Source organism: Leiobunum rupestre, chromosome 7, assembly GCF_980474605.1.
Source record: "Leiobunum rupestre chromosome 7, qqLeiRupe1.1.hap1, whole genome shotgun sequence".
NCBI lineage: Eukaryota > Metazoa > Arthropoda > Arachnida > Opiliones > Sclerosomatidae > Leiobunum > Leiobunum rupestre.
The window spans coordinates 9,483,507-9,500,842 of NC_143390.1; the positions used below are offsets into that span (position 1 = coordinate 9,483,507).

Sequence of the window (17,336 nt, forward strand, 5' to 3'; positions counted from 1 at the left end):
ATACCGTTACTTAGAAATCTCATAGGTAACTAGAATGCTGCCGTGTAACTGGAAAATGGACCAAACGCCGTGGCAGACGATAGCCAGATCTCAGCCAATCAGAGCTCAAAGAGTGGTTCTGCCAAGAATTTAATGTCACCAAAGAGAATGAAGTAACCTAGCTCCCGCTATAGTTACGTGGAACCAAGGAGGATTATTATCCTCCTTGGCGGAACCACTCTACGGCCTCTCATTGGCTGAAGGATCAAGGCGAACTGGCGTCAAGCTCGGCCGTAGGCGGCAGCATTCTAGTTACCCATGAGATTTCTATGTACTGTTACGTAGGTCCAATTTTAGTCAAAATAACATTTCAATGCGACAGGCGTTGTCGCATATTTAATCTGAGCATATTTTTTAACTTCGAGAATTTTTTTTATAAAAAAACTATTCTCCGGACACAGCCTATTTGTATGGTGACTATGACTGTGTATAGTGCGAAGTCGACGTCCATCGAACATAAAGGATTTCTGTGCTCGGTGGTTAATTTGATGGGAAATGCATTAATTTGGTCTTGCTATTTACGTGATAAACCAGGATACGCGAAGAAAGAAATCCTGATTGGACTATATAAATGATATGGTAAAAGCAATATGTGGTGATTTTAGTGGATGAAATGTAAGACGGATGGGATCTCTAAAGTTAAATCACTAACGAAACTACGAAAGAGCTTTTAAAATCACGAGGGCAATTTAGAGATGAATACGTAGTGTTTGATCTCGGGGGATACTGCAGGTTCCTTCTTGGTAGAATGTTTAAGCTTTTGTGTAACGACTTAGGCCATGGCGAGACAGTGGCCCGGCCTCGTATTTAGGAAATATGTTAAACAGTAATTTTGAAAAGCTTATGTCTAAGCATGTTTGTCGAACATCATTCTTCTGTCGACTGCTCGGTAATGATTTAATAACTATAATGTAACTCACTGGCATTTTATGTACTGGCGGGAAAGGATTATGTTTAACTTTTTAAATTTCAAATAAACAATAATAATGACTCGTGGTTTTAACTTTAATAATACGAAAATTATTAAACGGCGCAAAAAACTGAATCCATGCTGATCGCAATAACGACTTGTATGTTTCAGACTCCAAGGCGAAAATGATAATCCTGTAAATTGAACAAAAGCAGGATAATGAGCAAGTAGTTATAATTGCAAAGCCAAAGCCAGTCAAGCTTGAAATCCGGTTTAGAGCTTGGTAATTTCATAGACCATAAAACCATTTGGAGTTACATTTAACTAATTTTTTTTTTCCAGAATTTTGGAATGTTAATTGTTCAAACATCAATACATTATTCGCTCAAGAAAGTAATCACACTATCAAAATCAGCAATTTTTTTCTAGAACCTTAAATTTATAACTCTTAGATAACGAAAATAAGTTTCCAGATAATTCATTGAAGCTAGCATGACACGGAATATAAGGTTTCAAAAAAAAAGCAAAGCTTGTGCAATTCAATTTCATTAAATCCAAGTAAAATTAAGCCTCATAAAAAATTAAATAGATCATATTATTAAAAAAGCTAATGGTACCATGATTACAGTTTACTTTAATTTTTTTTAACCATTGTTTACCTAAAGTTTATCATATGGTTTTAAAATTTAATTCAAAACTATAATCTGACACAGGCTATTGTACCCAATTAAACGTCCCATTTGCACAGTTACTTTTGGTAAAGGTTTCACTTAAATTTTTATAATAATTATTATTAATTTGAGGAAAAATAGCCTACAAAAATTAAAGTCAGGCTCGAGCAGCTTCAGACTACGTGGTTTGATAAATTAATCAATTAAAAAACTAATAGCTCATGCACTGTTGCGATTCCACTCGTGAGCTTTCAAAATAGCTATTATTCGCTGATTTTACCCAGCTGACATGGTTTTATCCAAGATATTAACCGTTACATCCTGCATAAGTGAAAGTTAGGCCATTTTGAGTATTTTAGTCAAATAAAAGTTTAACAGTCAACACAGTGAAATTTATTGTTCACTTGTCAATTTTAACCAAAGAAATTGAATAAATAGTCGATTGATTTTAAGGTATGAGATCCTAATCAGGGTTAAACTTAATTATCATTGACATAACCTCAATAATCTCTTAAAGGTTTAGGAATGACTAATATAACTTTACAGATATGATTTACAGAATCATATTTGGAAAATATAGCATTTTCCGCTGTTAGCGATTGTCTTCAATTTCAAATTTTTACAGCTAAACTCAAGAGGTGAAAATTTCTATAAAATGAAATCAGTAAACTACAAACCTTGGGTTGCCCTTATGTTTTGTTTTAGCCACCAAAATAATCTAGCCAACTTTCCTCACATCATTTGCCTTCATAAATGCCAATTCAAATATAATCATCTATATTTGGATATAACCAAGATATTTCTAATAAAATTGCCGCAGATATTAGTTCTGTCCCTTGATGCTATTAGGACGAGAGAAAAAATGTCAATTACACGATCACCAACTAAACATGCTCAGATGTTTAGTCTAAATCACATTTGGTGGTGGTGAGGAATTCCTGTAGAGTTTTTTTTTTTTTGGTCACTCCGCATGTTGTTGTTTTAGTAGTTAAATAGCCCAACTTCGAAAACGAAAATTCATCAGCCACTAACAATTGCAAGAGCTGATTGAGAAAATCAGAGTTTTCTGACACCCATGATGTTTAGAAAAGATGAGAAAGGTGGCGGCGGAGAATTTTCCAGACATGATCCCAAATTATCACGCCCTAGAAGAATTTTAAAGTTGTTAGTTTCATTCAAACTTACGCCTCTAGGAAAAAAAAACAAGACAATGGGAGGGGGTTTCATTTTTTTATGATTTTGCAGATAATGTATCCACCACCTTAGGTTTAAATTTAGAGAAAATATTTAGTTTTCAATAAGTGATGATTTAAAATCCCTCCTAATAAGCGACTCAACCTAAAATGATAAAATATAAACTCATACCATTTGATCCTTACTTCTGACTTTTGGAATTCTGAGAATAACAAAAAAAACACTAAATTAGCTGGTCTATTCTAGTACAATAAATTATCTTAAATTACTCTTTCGCTTAGGGAAAATTGAGTGAGCGAATGTTAATCATCTGTCCTGCCTTTTTTTTTTTTTCAAATTAAGGAACTGATCATGGGAACATATCTATTGAAAAATAAAGTAAAGATTGGAATAAATATTTTAAAACTCAAAATTAAAAACAATTCAAACTTACAACTGAAGTTTTTTTTTATGGAAAATGGAAATGCCTAATCTACATTTTATCGACTTCTAGATTATCTTTGCTTGTTGTAGCATGGAGAAAAGGCCTGTAGTCTGTCTGATCATTAGCCCTAGGTTAATGGAAATTACGGGTCATTCATATTCCTAGATTAGCCTAGTAACATTTGTTTTTTTTTTTTCAACTTTGATGGGAGCTTATGACTCTTCGCACATAATCTGACTGAACCACCATGATTGTACATTTAGAACCACTCATATTTTTGGTATTTTAAATTTCAATACTAAATAATCAAACAATAACCAAGGCTTACGGGGCCGTGACCTAGCAGACGTGATTATAAATTTTGAGCCTCGGAAATAAGCAAAAAAACCGCACCATCTACGGTACTTGTATCATTTTGGTATGGGATTTTAAAATCCCATGTCAAAACGAACCAAAAATTGTAGATAGATTGTTGTGCTATGGGAATTTTACCCAAAATTCGAAATGGCAAAACATTTGTTTTTTTTTGGTTTTTAAACTTTTACTGGACATAGCTGTTTTACGAGCAATGGTTATGGGAAAACCAGTAATGGTTTATCGCGAATATCTACGTTAGTATTGTATGTACGGCTATAAACCCATGTATGAACATTAGGGTCCGGCTATTTCTTACAATAAATGTTCTATGAACATTTTTCATACGAGCAATCGTTGTGTCGTAATCGCGGTTTTAACGTTGTACCTGAAATGCGTCTTACAATTTTGCGCCTTCGTTGACTTAAAGGGGCTCCAAAGTTCGGTGGCAAAATGTGTGTAAAGTCAGTAAAGTGCGAAATTTACGGTGTCCGTGGTTGACTCTGCCATGGCCCAAGGTTCATAAATACGGCCGCTAATCAAAGATAATTTAAACTCGCACCCTAGATTCGAAATCACTCTCTCGCGCGTTGCCGATAGCGTTTACCCACTTCCCGCCGGAACTCAGAAAAACTTCGCTCCATGGTTTGCGCCTTACCGCAACCACAGCCAACTTCGATCACGCACTGCCGCGTTATATAGCTCGGCAGCGCGTGATCGAAGTTGGCCGTGCCACAACCGATGGAGCCCGATTTTTCTGAGGTCACGTGCCGGAAAAGGGTAAACGCTTCGTAACAAAACCGTCAATGGGAAAGCTCTCAGTATTCGAATCTAGGGTACGAGTTTAAATCATCTTTGCGCTAATAAAGGTTGCCTACATAGCGGGGTTTTCATTTTCCCGTCGTCTGCTCTTCGGTCTTCTACGCCAGCTATGACGTCAGTGGGAAGCCTAAAGACCTGATGCAACCTTTACTGTGTGTCGACATTGCTTTCTTAAATGTTTTTTAAAGCATCGTTTTCAATTAAAATTACCTTTACATATGCTAATAAATAAACTGAATAGTCTGTTATATGATTTGCACTATCTAAAGTACAAATGCTCTGAAGTTTTCATTATTTAAAGGTGGCTAAAAGAGGAAGGTCTATTTTGTTTTTGGGAAAAACTAGAGTATTAATAATTCAATTCAATGTAAAACGAGCAATATCTCATTTATCAAAGTATTTAATTATAATTGTTTATTAAACTTAAATAAAATATTTCAGTTTTAAGAATATAAAAGGAAAATTTATTCACAAAGTTATTAGAAATCACTGAATTATATAAATATTACAAATAACTATTGATCAAACTTCAATTTCAGTAGAGTTGTAACTACTGATTATATGTAGTTAAATATAAAGATTGAGATCAAAACAATAACTAAATACTTTTTTCTCAAGAGTCCAGGTGGGGGCTAGGGTCAGAAGACCGAAGAGCCCGATTGTTAAGATATAAATAGGAAACCACATGGGTGGTTAAATTAAATTACAAAAAGTGACATTTGACAATTTTTTCTTGAAGACATCCAGAGTGCCCGCGCACACAATGTCATCTGGGAAGTAGTTCCAGGGAATAATAACCCGATGAAAAAAGGATAATTTTAACGAGTCACATTTAGAGTACCGGAGTCATAGCTTACGACTGTTGCCTCTCGTTCTGAAGGTAGAGACCAAATATGAAAAATAAGATTGATTCGGATCATGGAGGAGCTTGTAGAGGGTAACCAGATCAAGAACTAATTAAGGGAAGTTCGTCTACCTGAACGAGAAAATTTTACCATTATTATCTTTATTATATCTGAAATAGAGATTCACAGTAATATTTTAACATGCTTTTGTTTTAAAAATCTTGATTAAATTTTCTAATCCGTTTACTGGCTTAATTTACTTTATTCAATTGAGTCAATGATTAACTATTCCTAATTTCTTCAGCTCCTCGAATCGTGAAATCTTCTATTATTAATCCAAGGTGAAATCGACACTGTTTTGGCCTAGGCTTACTACCGGCTAAGATCTTTAAACCAAATAAAAATATATATTGAATTTATTTAAATGAAATTTTTGGGTTACTTACTTTAGTTTACATAATTTAGTGATCATAAAATGGTCTTAATGGATACTAATTTCATTTAATTACTAAAATATGTCAAAGACTGGCATTTTATGTACTGGCGGGAAAGGATTATGTTTAACTTTTTAAATTTCAAATAAACAATAATAATGACTCGTGGTTTTAACTTTAATAATACGAAAATTATTAAACGGCGCAAAAAACTGAATCCATGCTGATCGCAATAACGACTTGTATGTTTCAGACTCCAAGGCGAAAATGATAATCCTGTAAATTGAACAAAAGCAGGATAATGAGCAAGTAGTTATAATTGCAAAGCCAAAGCCAGTCAAGCTTGAAATCCGGTTTAGAGCTTGGTAATTTCATAGACCATAAAACCATTTGGAGTTACATTTAACTAATTTTTTTTTTCCAGAATTTTGGAATGTTAATTGTTCAAACATCAATACATTATTCGCTCAAGAAAGTAATCACACTATCAAAATCAGCAATTTTTTTCTAGAACCTTAAATTTATAACTCTTAGATAACGAAAATAAGTTTCCAGATAATTCATTGAAGCTAGCATGACACGGAATATAAGGTTTCAAAAAAAAAGCAAAGCTTGTGCAATTCAATTTCATTAAATCCAAGTAAAATTAAGCCTCATAAAAAATTAAATAGATCATATTATTAAAAAAGCTAATGGTACCATGATTACAGTTTACTTTAATTTTTTTTAACCATTGTTTACCTAAAGTTTATCATATGGTTTTAAAATTTAATTCAAAACTATAATCTGACACAGGCTATTGTACCCAATTAAACGTCCCATTTGCACAGTTACTTTTGGTAAAGGTTTCACTTAAATTTTTATAATAATTATTATTAATTTGAGGAAAAATAGCCTACAAAAATTAAAGTCAGGCTCGAGCAGCTTCAGACTACGTGGTTTGATAAATTAATCAATTAAAAAACTAATAGCTCATGCACTGTTGCGATTCCACTCGTGAGCTTTCAAAATAGCTATTATTCGCTGATTTTACCCAGCTGACATGGTTTTATCCAAGATATTAACCGTTACATCCTGCATAAGTGAAAGTTAGGCCATTTTGAGTATTTTAGTCAAATAAAAGTTTAACAGTCAACACAGTGAAATTTATTGTTCACTTGTCAATTTTAACCAAAGAAATTGAATAAATAGTCGATTGATTTTAAGGTATGAGATCCTAATCAGGGTTAAACTTAATTATCATTGACATAACCTCAATAATCTCTTAAAGGTTTAGGAATGACTAATATAACTTTACAGATATGATTTACAGAATCATATTTGGAAAATATAGCATTTTCCGCTGTTAGCGATTGTCTTCAATTTCAAATTTTTACAGCTAAACTCAAGAGGTGAAAATTTCTATAAAATGAAATCAGTAAACTACAAACCTTGGGTTGCCCTTATGTTTTGTTTTAGCCACCAAAATAATCTAGCCAACTTTCCTCACATCATTTGCCTTCATAAATGCCAATTCAAATATAATCATCTATATTTGGATATAACCAAGATATTTCTAATAAAATTGCCGCAGATATTAGTTCTGTCCCTTGATGCTATTAGGACGAGAGAAAAAATGTCAATTACACGATCACCAACTAAACATGCTCAGATGTTTAGTCTAAATCACATTTGGTGGTGGTGAGGAATTCCTGTAGAGTTTTTTTTTTTTTGGTCACTCCGCATGTTGTTGTTTTAGTAGTTAAATAGCCCAACTTCGAAAACGAAAATTCATCAGCCACTAACAATTGCAAGAGCTGATTGAGAAAATCAGAGTTTTCTGACACCCATGATGTTTAGAAAAGATGAGAAAGGTGGCGGCGGAGAATTTTCCAGACATGATCCCAAATTATCACGCCCTAGAAGAATTTTAAAGTTGTTAGTTTCATTCAAACTTACGCCTCTAGGAAAAAAAAACAAGACAATGGGAGGGGGTTTCATTTTTTTATGATTTTGCAGATAATGTATCCACCACCTTAGGTTTAAATTTAGAGAAAATATTTAGTTTTCAATAAGTGATGATTTAAAATCCCTCCTAATAAGCGACTCAACCTAAAATGATAAAATATAAACTCATACCATTTGATCCTTACTTCTGACTTTTGGAATTCTGAGAATAACAAAAAAAACACTAAATTAGCTGGTCTATTCTAGTACAATAAATTATCTTAAATTACTCTTTCGCTTAGGGAAAATTGAGTGAGCGAATGTTAATCATCTGTCCTGCCTTTTTTTTTTTTCAAATTAAGGAACTGATCATGGGAACATATCTATTGAAAAATAAAGTAAAGATTGGAATAAATATTTTAAAACTCAAAATTAAAAACAATTCAAACTTACAACTGAAGTTTTTTTTTATGGAAAATGGAAATGCCTAATCTACATTTTATCGACTTCTAGATTATCTTTGCTTGTTGTAGCATGGAGAAAAGGCCTGTAGTCTGTCTGATCATTAGCCCTAGGTTAATGGAAATTACGGGTCATTCATATTCCTAGATTAGCCTAGTAACATTTGTTTTTTTTTTTTCAACTTTGATGGGAGCTTATGACTCTTCGCACATAATCTGACTGAACCACCATGATTGTACATTTAGAACCACTCATATTTTTGGTATTTTAAATTTCAATACTAAATAATCAAACAATAACCAAGGCTTACGGGGCCGTGACCTAGCAGACGTGATTATAAATTTTGAGCCTCGGAAATAAGCAAAAAAACCGCACCATCTACGGTACTTGTATCATTTTGGTATGGGATTTTAAAATCCCATGTCAAAACGAACCAAAAATTGTAGATAGATTGTTGTGCTATGGGAATTTTACCCAAAATTCGAAATGGCAAAACATTTGTTTTTTTTTGGTTTTTAAACTTTTACTGGACATAGCTGTTTTACGAGCAATGGTTATGGGAAAACCAGTAATGGTTTATCGCGAATATCTACGTTAGTATTGTATGTACGGCTATAAACCCATGTATGAACATTAGGGTCCGGCTATTTCTTACAATAAATGTTCTATGAACATTTTTCATACGAGCAATCGTTGTGTCGTAATCGCGGTTTTAACGTTGTACCTGAAATGCGTCTTACAATTTTGCGCCTTCGTTGACTTAAAGGGGCTCCAAAGTTCGGTGGCAAAATGTGTGTAAAGTCAGTAAAGTGCGAAATTTACGGTGTCCGTGGTTGACTCTGCCATGGCCCAAGGTTCATAAATACGGCCGCTAATCAAAGATAATTTAAACTCGCACCCTAGATTCGAAATCACTCTCTCGCGCGTTGCCGATAGCGTTTACCCACTTCCCGCCGGAACTCAGAAAAACTTCGCTCCATGGTTTGCGCCTTACCGCAACCACAGCCAACTTCGATCACGCACTGCCGCGTTATATAGCTCGGCAGCGCGTGATCGAAGTTGGCCGTGCCACAACCGATGGAGCCCGATTTTTCTGAGGTCACGTGCCGGAAAAGGGTAAACGCTTCGTAACAAAACCGTCAATGGGAAAGCTCTCAGTATTCGAATCTAGGGTACGAGTTTAAATCATCTTTGCGCTAATAAAGGTTGCCTACATAGCGGGGTTTTCATTTTCCCGTCGTCTGCTCTTCGGTCTTCTACGCCAGCTATGACGTCAGTGGGAAGCCTAAAGACCTGATGCAACCTTTACTGTGTGTCGACATTGCTTTCTTAAATGTTTTTTAAAGCATCGTTTTCAATTAAAATTACCTTTACATATGCTAATAAATAAACTGAATAGTCTGTTATATGATTTGCACTATCTAAAGTACAAATGCTCTGAAGTTTTCATTATTTAAAGGTGGCTAAAAGAGGAAGGTCTATTTTGTTTTTGGGAAAAACTAGAGTATTAATAATTCAATTCAATGTAAAACGAGCAATATCTCATTTATCAAAGTATTTAATTATAATTGTTTATTAAACTTAAATAAAATATTTCAGTTTTAAGAATATAAAAGGAAAATTTATTCACAAAGTTATTAGAAATCACTGAATTATATAAATATTACAAATAACTATTGATCAAACTTCAATTTCAGTAGAGTTGTAACTACTGATTATATGTAGTTAAATATAAAGATTGAGATCAAAACAATAACTAAATACTTTTTTCTCAAGAGTCCAGGTGGGGGCTAGGGTCAGAAGACCGAAGAGCCCGATTGTTAAGATATAAATAGGAAACCACATGGGTGGTTAAATTAAATTACAAAAAGTGACATTTGACAATTTTTTCTTGAAGACATCCAGAGTGCCCGCGCACACAATGTCATCTGGGAAGTAGTTCCAGGGAATAATAACCCGATGAAAAAAGGATAATTTTAACGAGTCACATTTAGAGTACCGGAGTCATAGCTTACGACTGTTGCCTCTCGTTCTGAAGGTAGAGACCAAATATGAAAAATAAGATTGATTCGGATCATGGAGGAGCTTGTAGAGGGTAACCAGATCAAGAACTAATTAAGGGAAGTTCGTCTACCTGAACGAGAAAATTTTACCATTATTATCTTTATTATATCTGAAATAGAGATTCACAGTAATATTTTAACATGCTTTTGTTTTAAAAATCTTGATTAAATTTTCTAATCCGTTTACTGGCTTAATTTACTTTATTCAATTGAGTCAATGATTAACTATTCCTAATTTCTTCAGCTCCTCGAATCGTGAAATCTTCTATTATTAATCCAAGGTGAAATCGACACTGTTTTGGCCTAGGCTTACTACCGGCTAAGATCTTTAAACCAAATAAAAATATATATTGAATTTATTTAAATGAAATTTTTGGGTTACTTACTTTAGTTTACATAATTTAGTGATCATAAAATGGTCTTAATGGATACTAATTTCATTTAATTACTAAAATATGTCAAAGATACGGCGATAAGACAATACTACAGCATTGATTTCAATGCGGAAATCTGAGCTTCTGGCTTCCCACTGACGTCACCATCCCGGCATCGGCTGCTTATGCAGCTAGCCAATGACAATAACTGGATCGTGCTCTTTTTTTTATATATTATTGAAGCTTTGGGCACTGCCAAGGTATTTTTAAATGGAATTTACAATTTTTAACTTACGTACAACCCTTTAGCAAATTCCAAAATTTCACAGCCCATATTTCTGACTTTTTCATCTGTTTCCTTTGATCCATCTGGCTTTTTTTTTTCTTACATACTCAAAATGTAGTTCCATTTCATCAAAGTCATTTTCATTGCTACATATTTCTGGATATTGTGCTTTTCCTTGAGTATAATGGATGTCAGGGCCGTCACCAGGGGGGGGGGCGAGCGGTAGGGCCCGGCCCTGCCTAGAATTGTTTTGGCACTACCTAGAAATTCGCGATAAATAAAAATTAAAGCCCTTGGCCCTACCTAAAATTTTGGGCTGGTGACGGCCCTGATGGATGTGTTTGCAAATACGTGAATTAAAAATTAGAAAAAAAAAACTGCAGGAATAAGTGATAATGGAAATGTTGCAAAAACTACTAATTTGTGGGTAGACGCAAGATTCACATATTTTTTCAAGAGATATTCAGTGGTTTTTTGTTTTCTCAGATTTCAATTTTAAACAACCTTGTATTTTTTTAAATTCTTGCATTAAGATTCTGATTGTTGTGCATTATGTTCCTTTAAATTTTTTAACAAAATTACATAAAAAATAATTATCGTAAACTACATAAAAAACAAAACGATTACCGTAATCGTTTGGTTTTTTATGTAGTTTTAAGATAATTATTTTGTAACAAATCCATCGGTACGCCCATTAAGTTGGGAATATTAATCTAGAGATCCAATCAAACCTGCTCGCCGCGAAAAATGTTTTTTAAAATTACGAATGTACCGTCTCCTCTAAAATGACGAGAAAACGTTATCATATGACCCGTGGTACCATCCATCATTTTTGAAAAAAAAATATATTTTTGCCGTAAAACGCGTTTTATTTGAACGTACCATTTAGAGATAGACGGCGCCACGAGTAGAATGATAAAGTTTTCTTAAAAACTTGTTTCGCGAAATACTGAAATCCGATGTTTTGATTGAACCTCTAGATAAATATTCCCAACTCAATGGGTACGTCGAATAAAAAGGATTGGACATCATAAGCAGACGACATAACAGAAACACACGTGATTCCAGCTAGTTTTTGATCAGCGGGAAATTCGAATTTCATTGAGGTTTTATCTCTTTAATGATCTGGAAATTGGAATTTCTATTTATTTTTCGGCCTTTAAATAAGACGAAAATTAAAGTGGTGCAATTTCAACAGTTTAGTAACGGTAGATTTTGCATTAAGAGTCGAGGTTTCAAACGAATAAATATAATAATTGTGCAATAATAAATATACTTGAAAGAACTGCTCGTATCTTACCTCAATAAAGTTATCCTTTAAAACGCATCTTCCATATTATTTTTTGTTGTAATTGACATTGCTAAAATATTGAATTCTATACGAAACTTTTCAACTTCAATTCATCTCACTAGGATTGTTTTTTATTTGTTTAAATAAAATAACGGAGGTTAGAATGCACGATATAAGCAGTTCTAAACTGAAGTTTTTGAAAGCGGAACTTCCTGGAGCACCGTACGTTTGAGATGTCTCGAGCGTGTAAACCTTATGAGCGTGAAAAAGAAACCTCGATTTCTATCAAAAGCAAATTGAACTTTACTTATGCCACATACAATTAGTTTTTATTTGGTAATAAAAATATTTTTTTCATGCGTAAAAACAACAAGGAACCCTTTTTTTTGGTTATTAGTAGAGATGCAAAAATACAATAACAAATGTGGACCATAAAATATTTAGCGGCTTGCACCTTTCTTATTGTTCCCATCACCACTTCCTTAAGAACGTGCTGAAAGTGGATGCAGCGTGGCTTAAGCCAATAATTGTAACAGCAGTACCGAGCAACACCATTATCCCCAAACCAACCATTTTCATTAGGATGTTTGAAACTGGTTGTAAGGTCTGCGATTTAATAGACTTCTGTAAAGTAAAACAAAACATTAAACCCTTGCCCATAAAATGGCAAGGAGTAATGTGTAAAAGCACACTTACCCACCCTCCTTGTTGGTCAATCCACGCACCAGCGTAATCTTCAATGGCACCACCAATAATAACCCCAAAGTTGTCTAGAAACTCAGGGTGTGATGACTTCTTTGGAAGAATGGGTTTTGCCATCATCACTCCAAAGGCAAATAAAGTGCCTATCCTTATCCACGTTATGCCTTTGTTGTCACCATGTAGAACATCCATGGCAAGGGTGGAGAAAACATCACCAATAGACAATTCACTATATTCCATTTCCTGAATTAACTTTTCAAAGTGTGGACGATTTGCGTCCAAAAGCTTATTCAAGAGCTCTAAAAGAGCTTGCGAGGCTTCGATCTCCGTATCGTTGTAAAATTTTCGATAGTTGTCGCTGTCATTGTCTCGCCGAAGTTTAAAATTCAGCACGAATTTGGCTAGCCTAACATTAAACGTTTCCAACATATCACTTTCCACAAATGTGGTTTTATCGTTCCTGTTAGAATTCAGTACTCCAGCATTGAAATTGACGTTTTCATTACAAGTGGCACCGAGATCACGATTAATATCTGGACTCATTATCACCGGGTTCTTTGAGTGAATGAAAAGTGGACTTAGTTCCTCGACGATCGAGAAGCCAATGAACAGGACCAATGAATATCTGCCGTTGCTAAAAAGAAATAAGGATGTTTTATTTTGTTTAACCCAGTTTTGAAATTAGATACCGATGCTAATTTTAAAGATGAAGAGGGGGGAAAAAAAGAGAATGTTGGATTTCAATTACCAGAAATATAAAATTTATGGCGGTGACATTAAAATAGACGGAATTTTTTATTATCCTCTAATTATGGGTTTAACAAAAAATTAAAATGAATATTGAGTTTTAGTTTGAGAGATTACCATCATGATCAAAAACTTCCACGCTTGTTCGAAGCGTCATAATACTCGGAAACCAAATATGGGTTCATTATTCAAATCGGATATGGGGTTGTAAAGTTATTGAAGAAATAGTGATGACGAAAAACATGAAAATTAACCCTAATTTAAATTAGGGTTAATTAGGGTTAATTTTCATGTTTTTCGTCATCACTATTTCTTCAATAACTTTACAACCCCATATCCGATTTGAATAATGAACCCATATTTGGTTTCCGAGTATTATGACGCTTCGAACAAGCGTAGACACGACCACGGCCGTCTCGAGATCTGCTTCGCGCTCATAGCGGCCCAGGCGATCGTACGAAAATCGCGTATGGGAAATTAGTTCAAAAACTTCTCACATCGTTTTATGGCGCTAGTCTAGCCCCCCCCCCCTCCTCCCCCCCCCCCTTGAGAAAATTCGCAGCCATGTTATCGAATGGGAGGAACGGCGCGGAACTTTGAATTTCAATTATTATCGCGTAATGTGTAATTTTTTGTAAAATATTTTTTTAGTAATATTTAAGTTAATTAATAATAAAAATTTAAACACCTCTTCAGATTTTTTAACGCAAAGTGGAGTTTTGAAAAACGTTATTAAAGTTTGGTCATTCTGGAGCCAGAAGTCGCTGTCGACGTTTCTGTATAAAAATGTAAACATAAACACGTGGTTCTCCTTACAACTGTATTTTTGTTATGTAGTAACTTCCAGAGGTCTGTGTTTTGTATTAATGTTTAAAAACTTAATTGAATTAAAATAGTAAAATAAATGAATTTTAAAAGAAAATAAATGTGACTTCTCTTGAAGATTATGTAAAAGTTTATTATTAAGGTATTAACTTGATTTTTTAAGAGCCAAAATAAGTTTAATAATACATAATAGTTAGAATATAGAATGATGTATTATAATGATAATTTATACAGGACTAGTTGGAATATTGTTTAACATAGTATGATTATTTATTCAAATATTGACTAGTTGAAATATGGGTTAACGTGTGATAATTTATATGTGTTGACTAGGTGGACTATGAGTTAACATATATTGATGATTTATACTGGCATGGATTAACTAACTGTCACTTGGAAGATCTCTATGAATGAAAATAGTGATGGAAACTTGGAAGGTATTTAAATCTGATAAATATAATAAACCAAGGTGGATTTCCCACTGAATGGTACACAACTAAACAATAGATAGGAAAAATTTAGAATTTACGACTTGAGTACTTTTTGAGAAAGAGGCTTATGCACAAGTTCTTTCACTTTCTAAAATTTTGCGGACAGAGTTTTGGTAATATTTGTGATAATTAGGGGTACAACCTTTCTACAAATTAAATTAGCAATTTCATTTGGGTGATTATTATTCAAATCACATTGGATGTAAGGGCATAGAGCAATTTTTGGCCACAAGTGGATTTCAATGTTTTTTAAAATTGCAGGTGAATCCCAAAGATAGGGAGAATGTTGTTACTATATCCAATATTAGCCATTAACATGATAAAGCTTTGCTGGGGATACCTAAGGTTTCCTCTGTCGGATAATTTAAATGGTGAGTCAGAATTAGGCACAATTAGCAAAAATGTTTTTCTTCTAGGATTTGTACTACATAATCAGCCAAGTATGCGATACTTGCTAGCCGTTCAAAGCATTTAGTATGTCAGTAACTTCAGATGGTAATGTAACTTCATTGCCGTTAAAAATAGTGGAAAATTCATCGAGTCTAGTATCAATCATGGCTGATAGATCTGTGAAGCTGTCTTGGGGAACGTTAGATGTTTTAGGTTTTTGACTAAATGAAAAACGTGGCGTTTTAAACAAAAGTTCTACTAATTCATGGTTCATTTATATCTGTAAATTTAATAATAATGAAGAATGCACAACACAATTATGTCACTAGAATAACAAAGTCATGTAAATATATATTATAACATAAAACAGTTCTGAGAGCTGAAAAAATAGTTTATAGGTTTGGCCTTAAAGGGACATATTTTTATTGTTGATTAACATGTCAGCTTCATTTTAATGGTATTAAAGTACATTTCTGCGAATAACAAAATGTCGTCATTCAGTCTTTCAAATCACAGTCCATTCTTGGTCCATTGCTAACTACAAATTTCTAACACAATTTTTTGGTCACATTTTTTGACCCACAAAAAAAGTATTCATATTTATATAAATTTTTCTACCTTACACATCTAACATTTAAAAGTTTCTATTATAAATTTATATTTGTTGCAGATTACCGCAACAAAAAAAAACTAAAAAATTTTAAATGTATGTTCCTAAAAAACCAAATACTACACCAGATGGCGATACGTTTTCTGTCACGAGTCGGAGACAAAACCAGACGGCGAGCTGCAGCGTCCCGCTCGTAATTTCGAGGTTTACAAAATCTCATTTCTTAGCGGTGTTAACTAATTAAATAATAAACGTCAAATACAAAAGCGTATGCTCCAGAATGCTAGGAATTGAAATATGTTTTCAGAATTAAAATCCGTTATAAAAAAATTCTTAAAACTAGAAAAATAAACCTAGAGTAGTTCTATCAGTTCACAAATTAAGAAATTAGACCCAAAAAAAAAAGATAATATATGGGAAATATATATTTTTATATATACAGATTTTACGTTAAAAAATAATTTAGATTAAACGAGTCTTATTTGTACGATTTCCGCGAATTAAATTCACCACTAGCAGGAGAGACAAAACTAAAACCGCCAAATTTAAAACGGTGGTATGCGTTATATTTACGGAAAACAACATAGGTACGGTTCTATTGTTGGCAAAGTACATTGCGGATTCTAGAATTGTCGGAAGCTTTAGTTCCAAATGATTAGTGATAATAACTGGCTGTGTTTGATCAAAATCGGCTATAAATGTAACTCCGGTTTGATCTTTATATTTAGGTGCAAAAACATTTCGCAGAAAATCAATCCAGAATAATTGAGTTTCCGTTTGATTCGTAATCGTATTATACATTCGACCTCCAAACTCACGCATGCACCATTGTAGAGGTCTAATTTTCGAAAATTCTTCGGTCGTTAATTTCATATTCTGGGTGATATATGATTGTAATTTGTTAATGTCACGTTCAAATAGTATACGGACGTCAACGTACAATGTCGCGTTCTATTTATACCGTAAAACCAATCACGCTTTTAGATTCCGAGGACGATTTTACCGTCATGTCGTCCGACGCGGAAATGACAAACTCCGACTCGGAATGCCATGGCCGTACGTTGATGACGCCATCGCCAAAATCTCCGATACGCGATTCGTCAAATAGTCGCGATTCCATCGTCCAGGTGATTGAGAAAATGGAACGCGATTCTAAAGCCGAGACGCCCGGTGTAAGTCCCGGAAAACGGCCATTCGCGTTTGAAGATGTACAGAGCGACATTGATGCATCGGGTGACATTGACTCACCACGACCCGCAAACGGGACTATCGCGGAACCTAATAACGTGTTGCTAAAGGTGGCCGTAACAAAAGTACCATTAACTGAAACGAAAAAACTAAACCGAATGAAGCGAAAGAAACTGTTTGACTTCACCACGAGAAATCCAGATGATGACAGGATCGAAGATTTGTCGAAAACCAATCCAATGTTATACCACGCTAAAATGTGCGGAAACGCGAATGATATGGTACGAA

At 34.0% G+C, this 17,336-nt stretch overlaps 1 protein-coding gene and 3 long non-coding RNA genes across 14 annotated transcripts; 2 read left to right on the forward strand and 2 right to left on the reverse strand.

The window, feature by feature from the left end:
* Nucleotides 1-503: 503 nt before the first annotated feature.
* LOC149934371 (uncharacterized) lies at nt 504-10,693 on the reverse strand. 9 transcript variants are annotated; one of them, XR_016482264.1, is made up of 16 exons: nt 10,531-10,693; nt 10,290-10,470; nt 10,097-10,215; nt 8,073-8,190; nt 7,910-8,002; nt 7,812-7,842; nt 7,363-7,591; nt 7,124-7,288; nt 5,706-5,969; nt 5,272-5,645; nt 3,248-3,365; nt 3,084-3,177; nt 2,986-3,016; nt 2,537-2,765; nt 2,298-2,462; nt 504-1,143 (listed from the first exon to the last, which is right to left on the reverse strand). It is a non-coding gene; the product is annotated as an uncharacterized LOC149934371 (long non-coding RNA). The 9 variants fall into 9 exon arrangements; XR_016482263.1 differs by having other exon boundaries at nt 5,272-5,390; nt 5,465-5,645; nt 10,097-10,470; XR_016482261.1 differs by having other exon boundaries at nt 10,345-10,470; nt 10,531-10,692.
* On the forward strand, nt 3,751-6,910 carry LOC149934372 (uncharacterized). The gene is made up of 3 exons (XR_016482269.1): nt 3,751-4,715; nt 5,947-6,058; nt 6,118-6,910. It is a non-coding gene; the product is annotated as an uncharacterized LOC149934372 (long non-coding RNA).
* A 1,681-nt stretch (nt 10,694-12,374) lies between the features above and the next one.
* LOC149934373 (uncharacterized) lies at nt 12,375-13,763 on the reverse strand. Of its 3 annotated transcripts, none has more exons than XM_090181613.1 (3): nt 13,546-13,763; nt 12,796-13,431; nt 12,375-12,719 (listed from the first exon to the last, which is right to left on the reverse strand). In XM_090181613.1, the coding sequence occupies exons 2-3, from the start codon at nt 13,338-13,340 to the stop codon at nt 12,674-12,676; spliced, it is 591 nt and encodes a 196-aa protein (XP_090037739.1). In that variant the 5' UTR covers nt 13,341-13,431; nt 13,546-13,763; the 3' UTR covers nt 12,375-12,673. The 3 variants fall into 3 exon arrangements, with proteins under 3 accessions (XP_090037739.1, XP_090037738.1, XP_090037737.1); XM_090181612.1 differs by having other exon boundaries at nt 12,792-13,431; nt 13,662-13,761; XM_090181611.1 differs by having other exon boundaries at nt 12,792-13,431; nt 13,546-13,749.
* Nucleotides 13,764-14,394: 631 nt separating this feature from the next.
* Nucleotides 14,395-15,682, forward strand: LOC149934374 (uncharacterized). Its single transcript, XR_016472321.1, has 3 exons — nt 14,395-14,511; nt 14,703-14,806; nt 15,122-15,682. It is a non-coding gene; the product is annotated as an uncharacterized LOC149934374 (long non-coding RNA).
* Nucleotides 15,683-17,336: the final 1,654 nt, after the last annotated feature.

Coding starts and splice junctions, on each gene's coding strand:
- LOC149934373 (XM_090181612.1), bottom strand. CDS start 13,340: ATGAGTCCAGATATTAATCGTGATCTCGGTGCCACTTGTAATGAAAAC. Junction 12,720..12,791: donor TTGACCAACAAGGAGGGTGG/GTAAGTGTGCTT, acceptor TTTACTTTACAG/AAGTCTATTAAATCGCAGAC.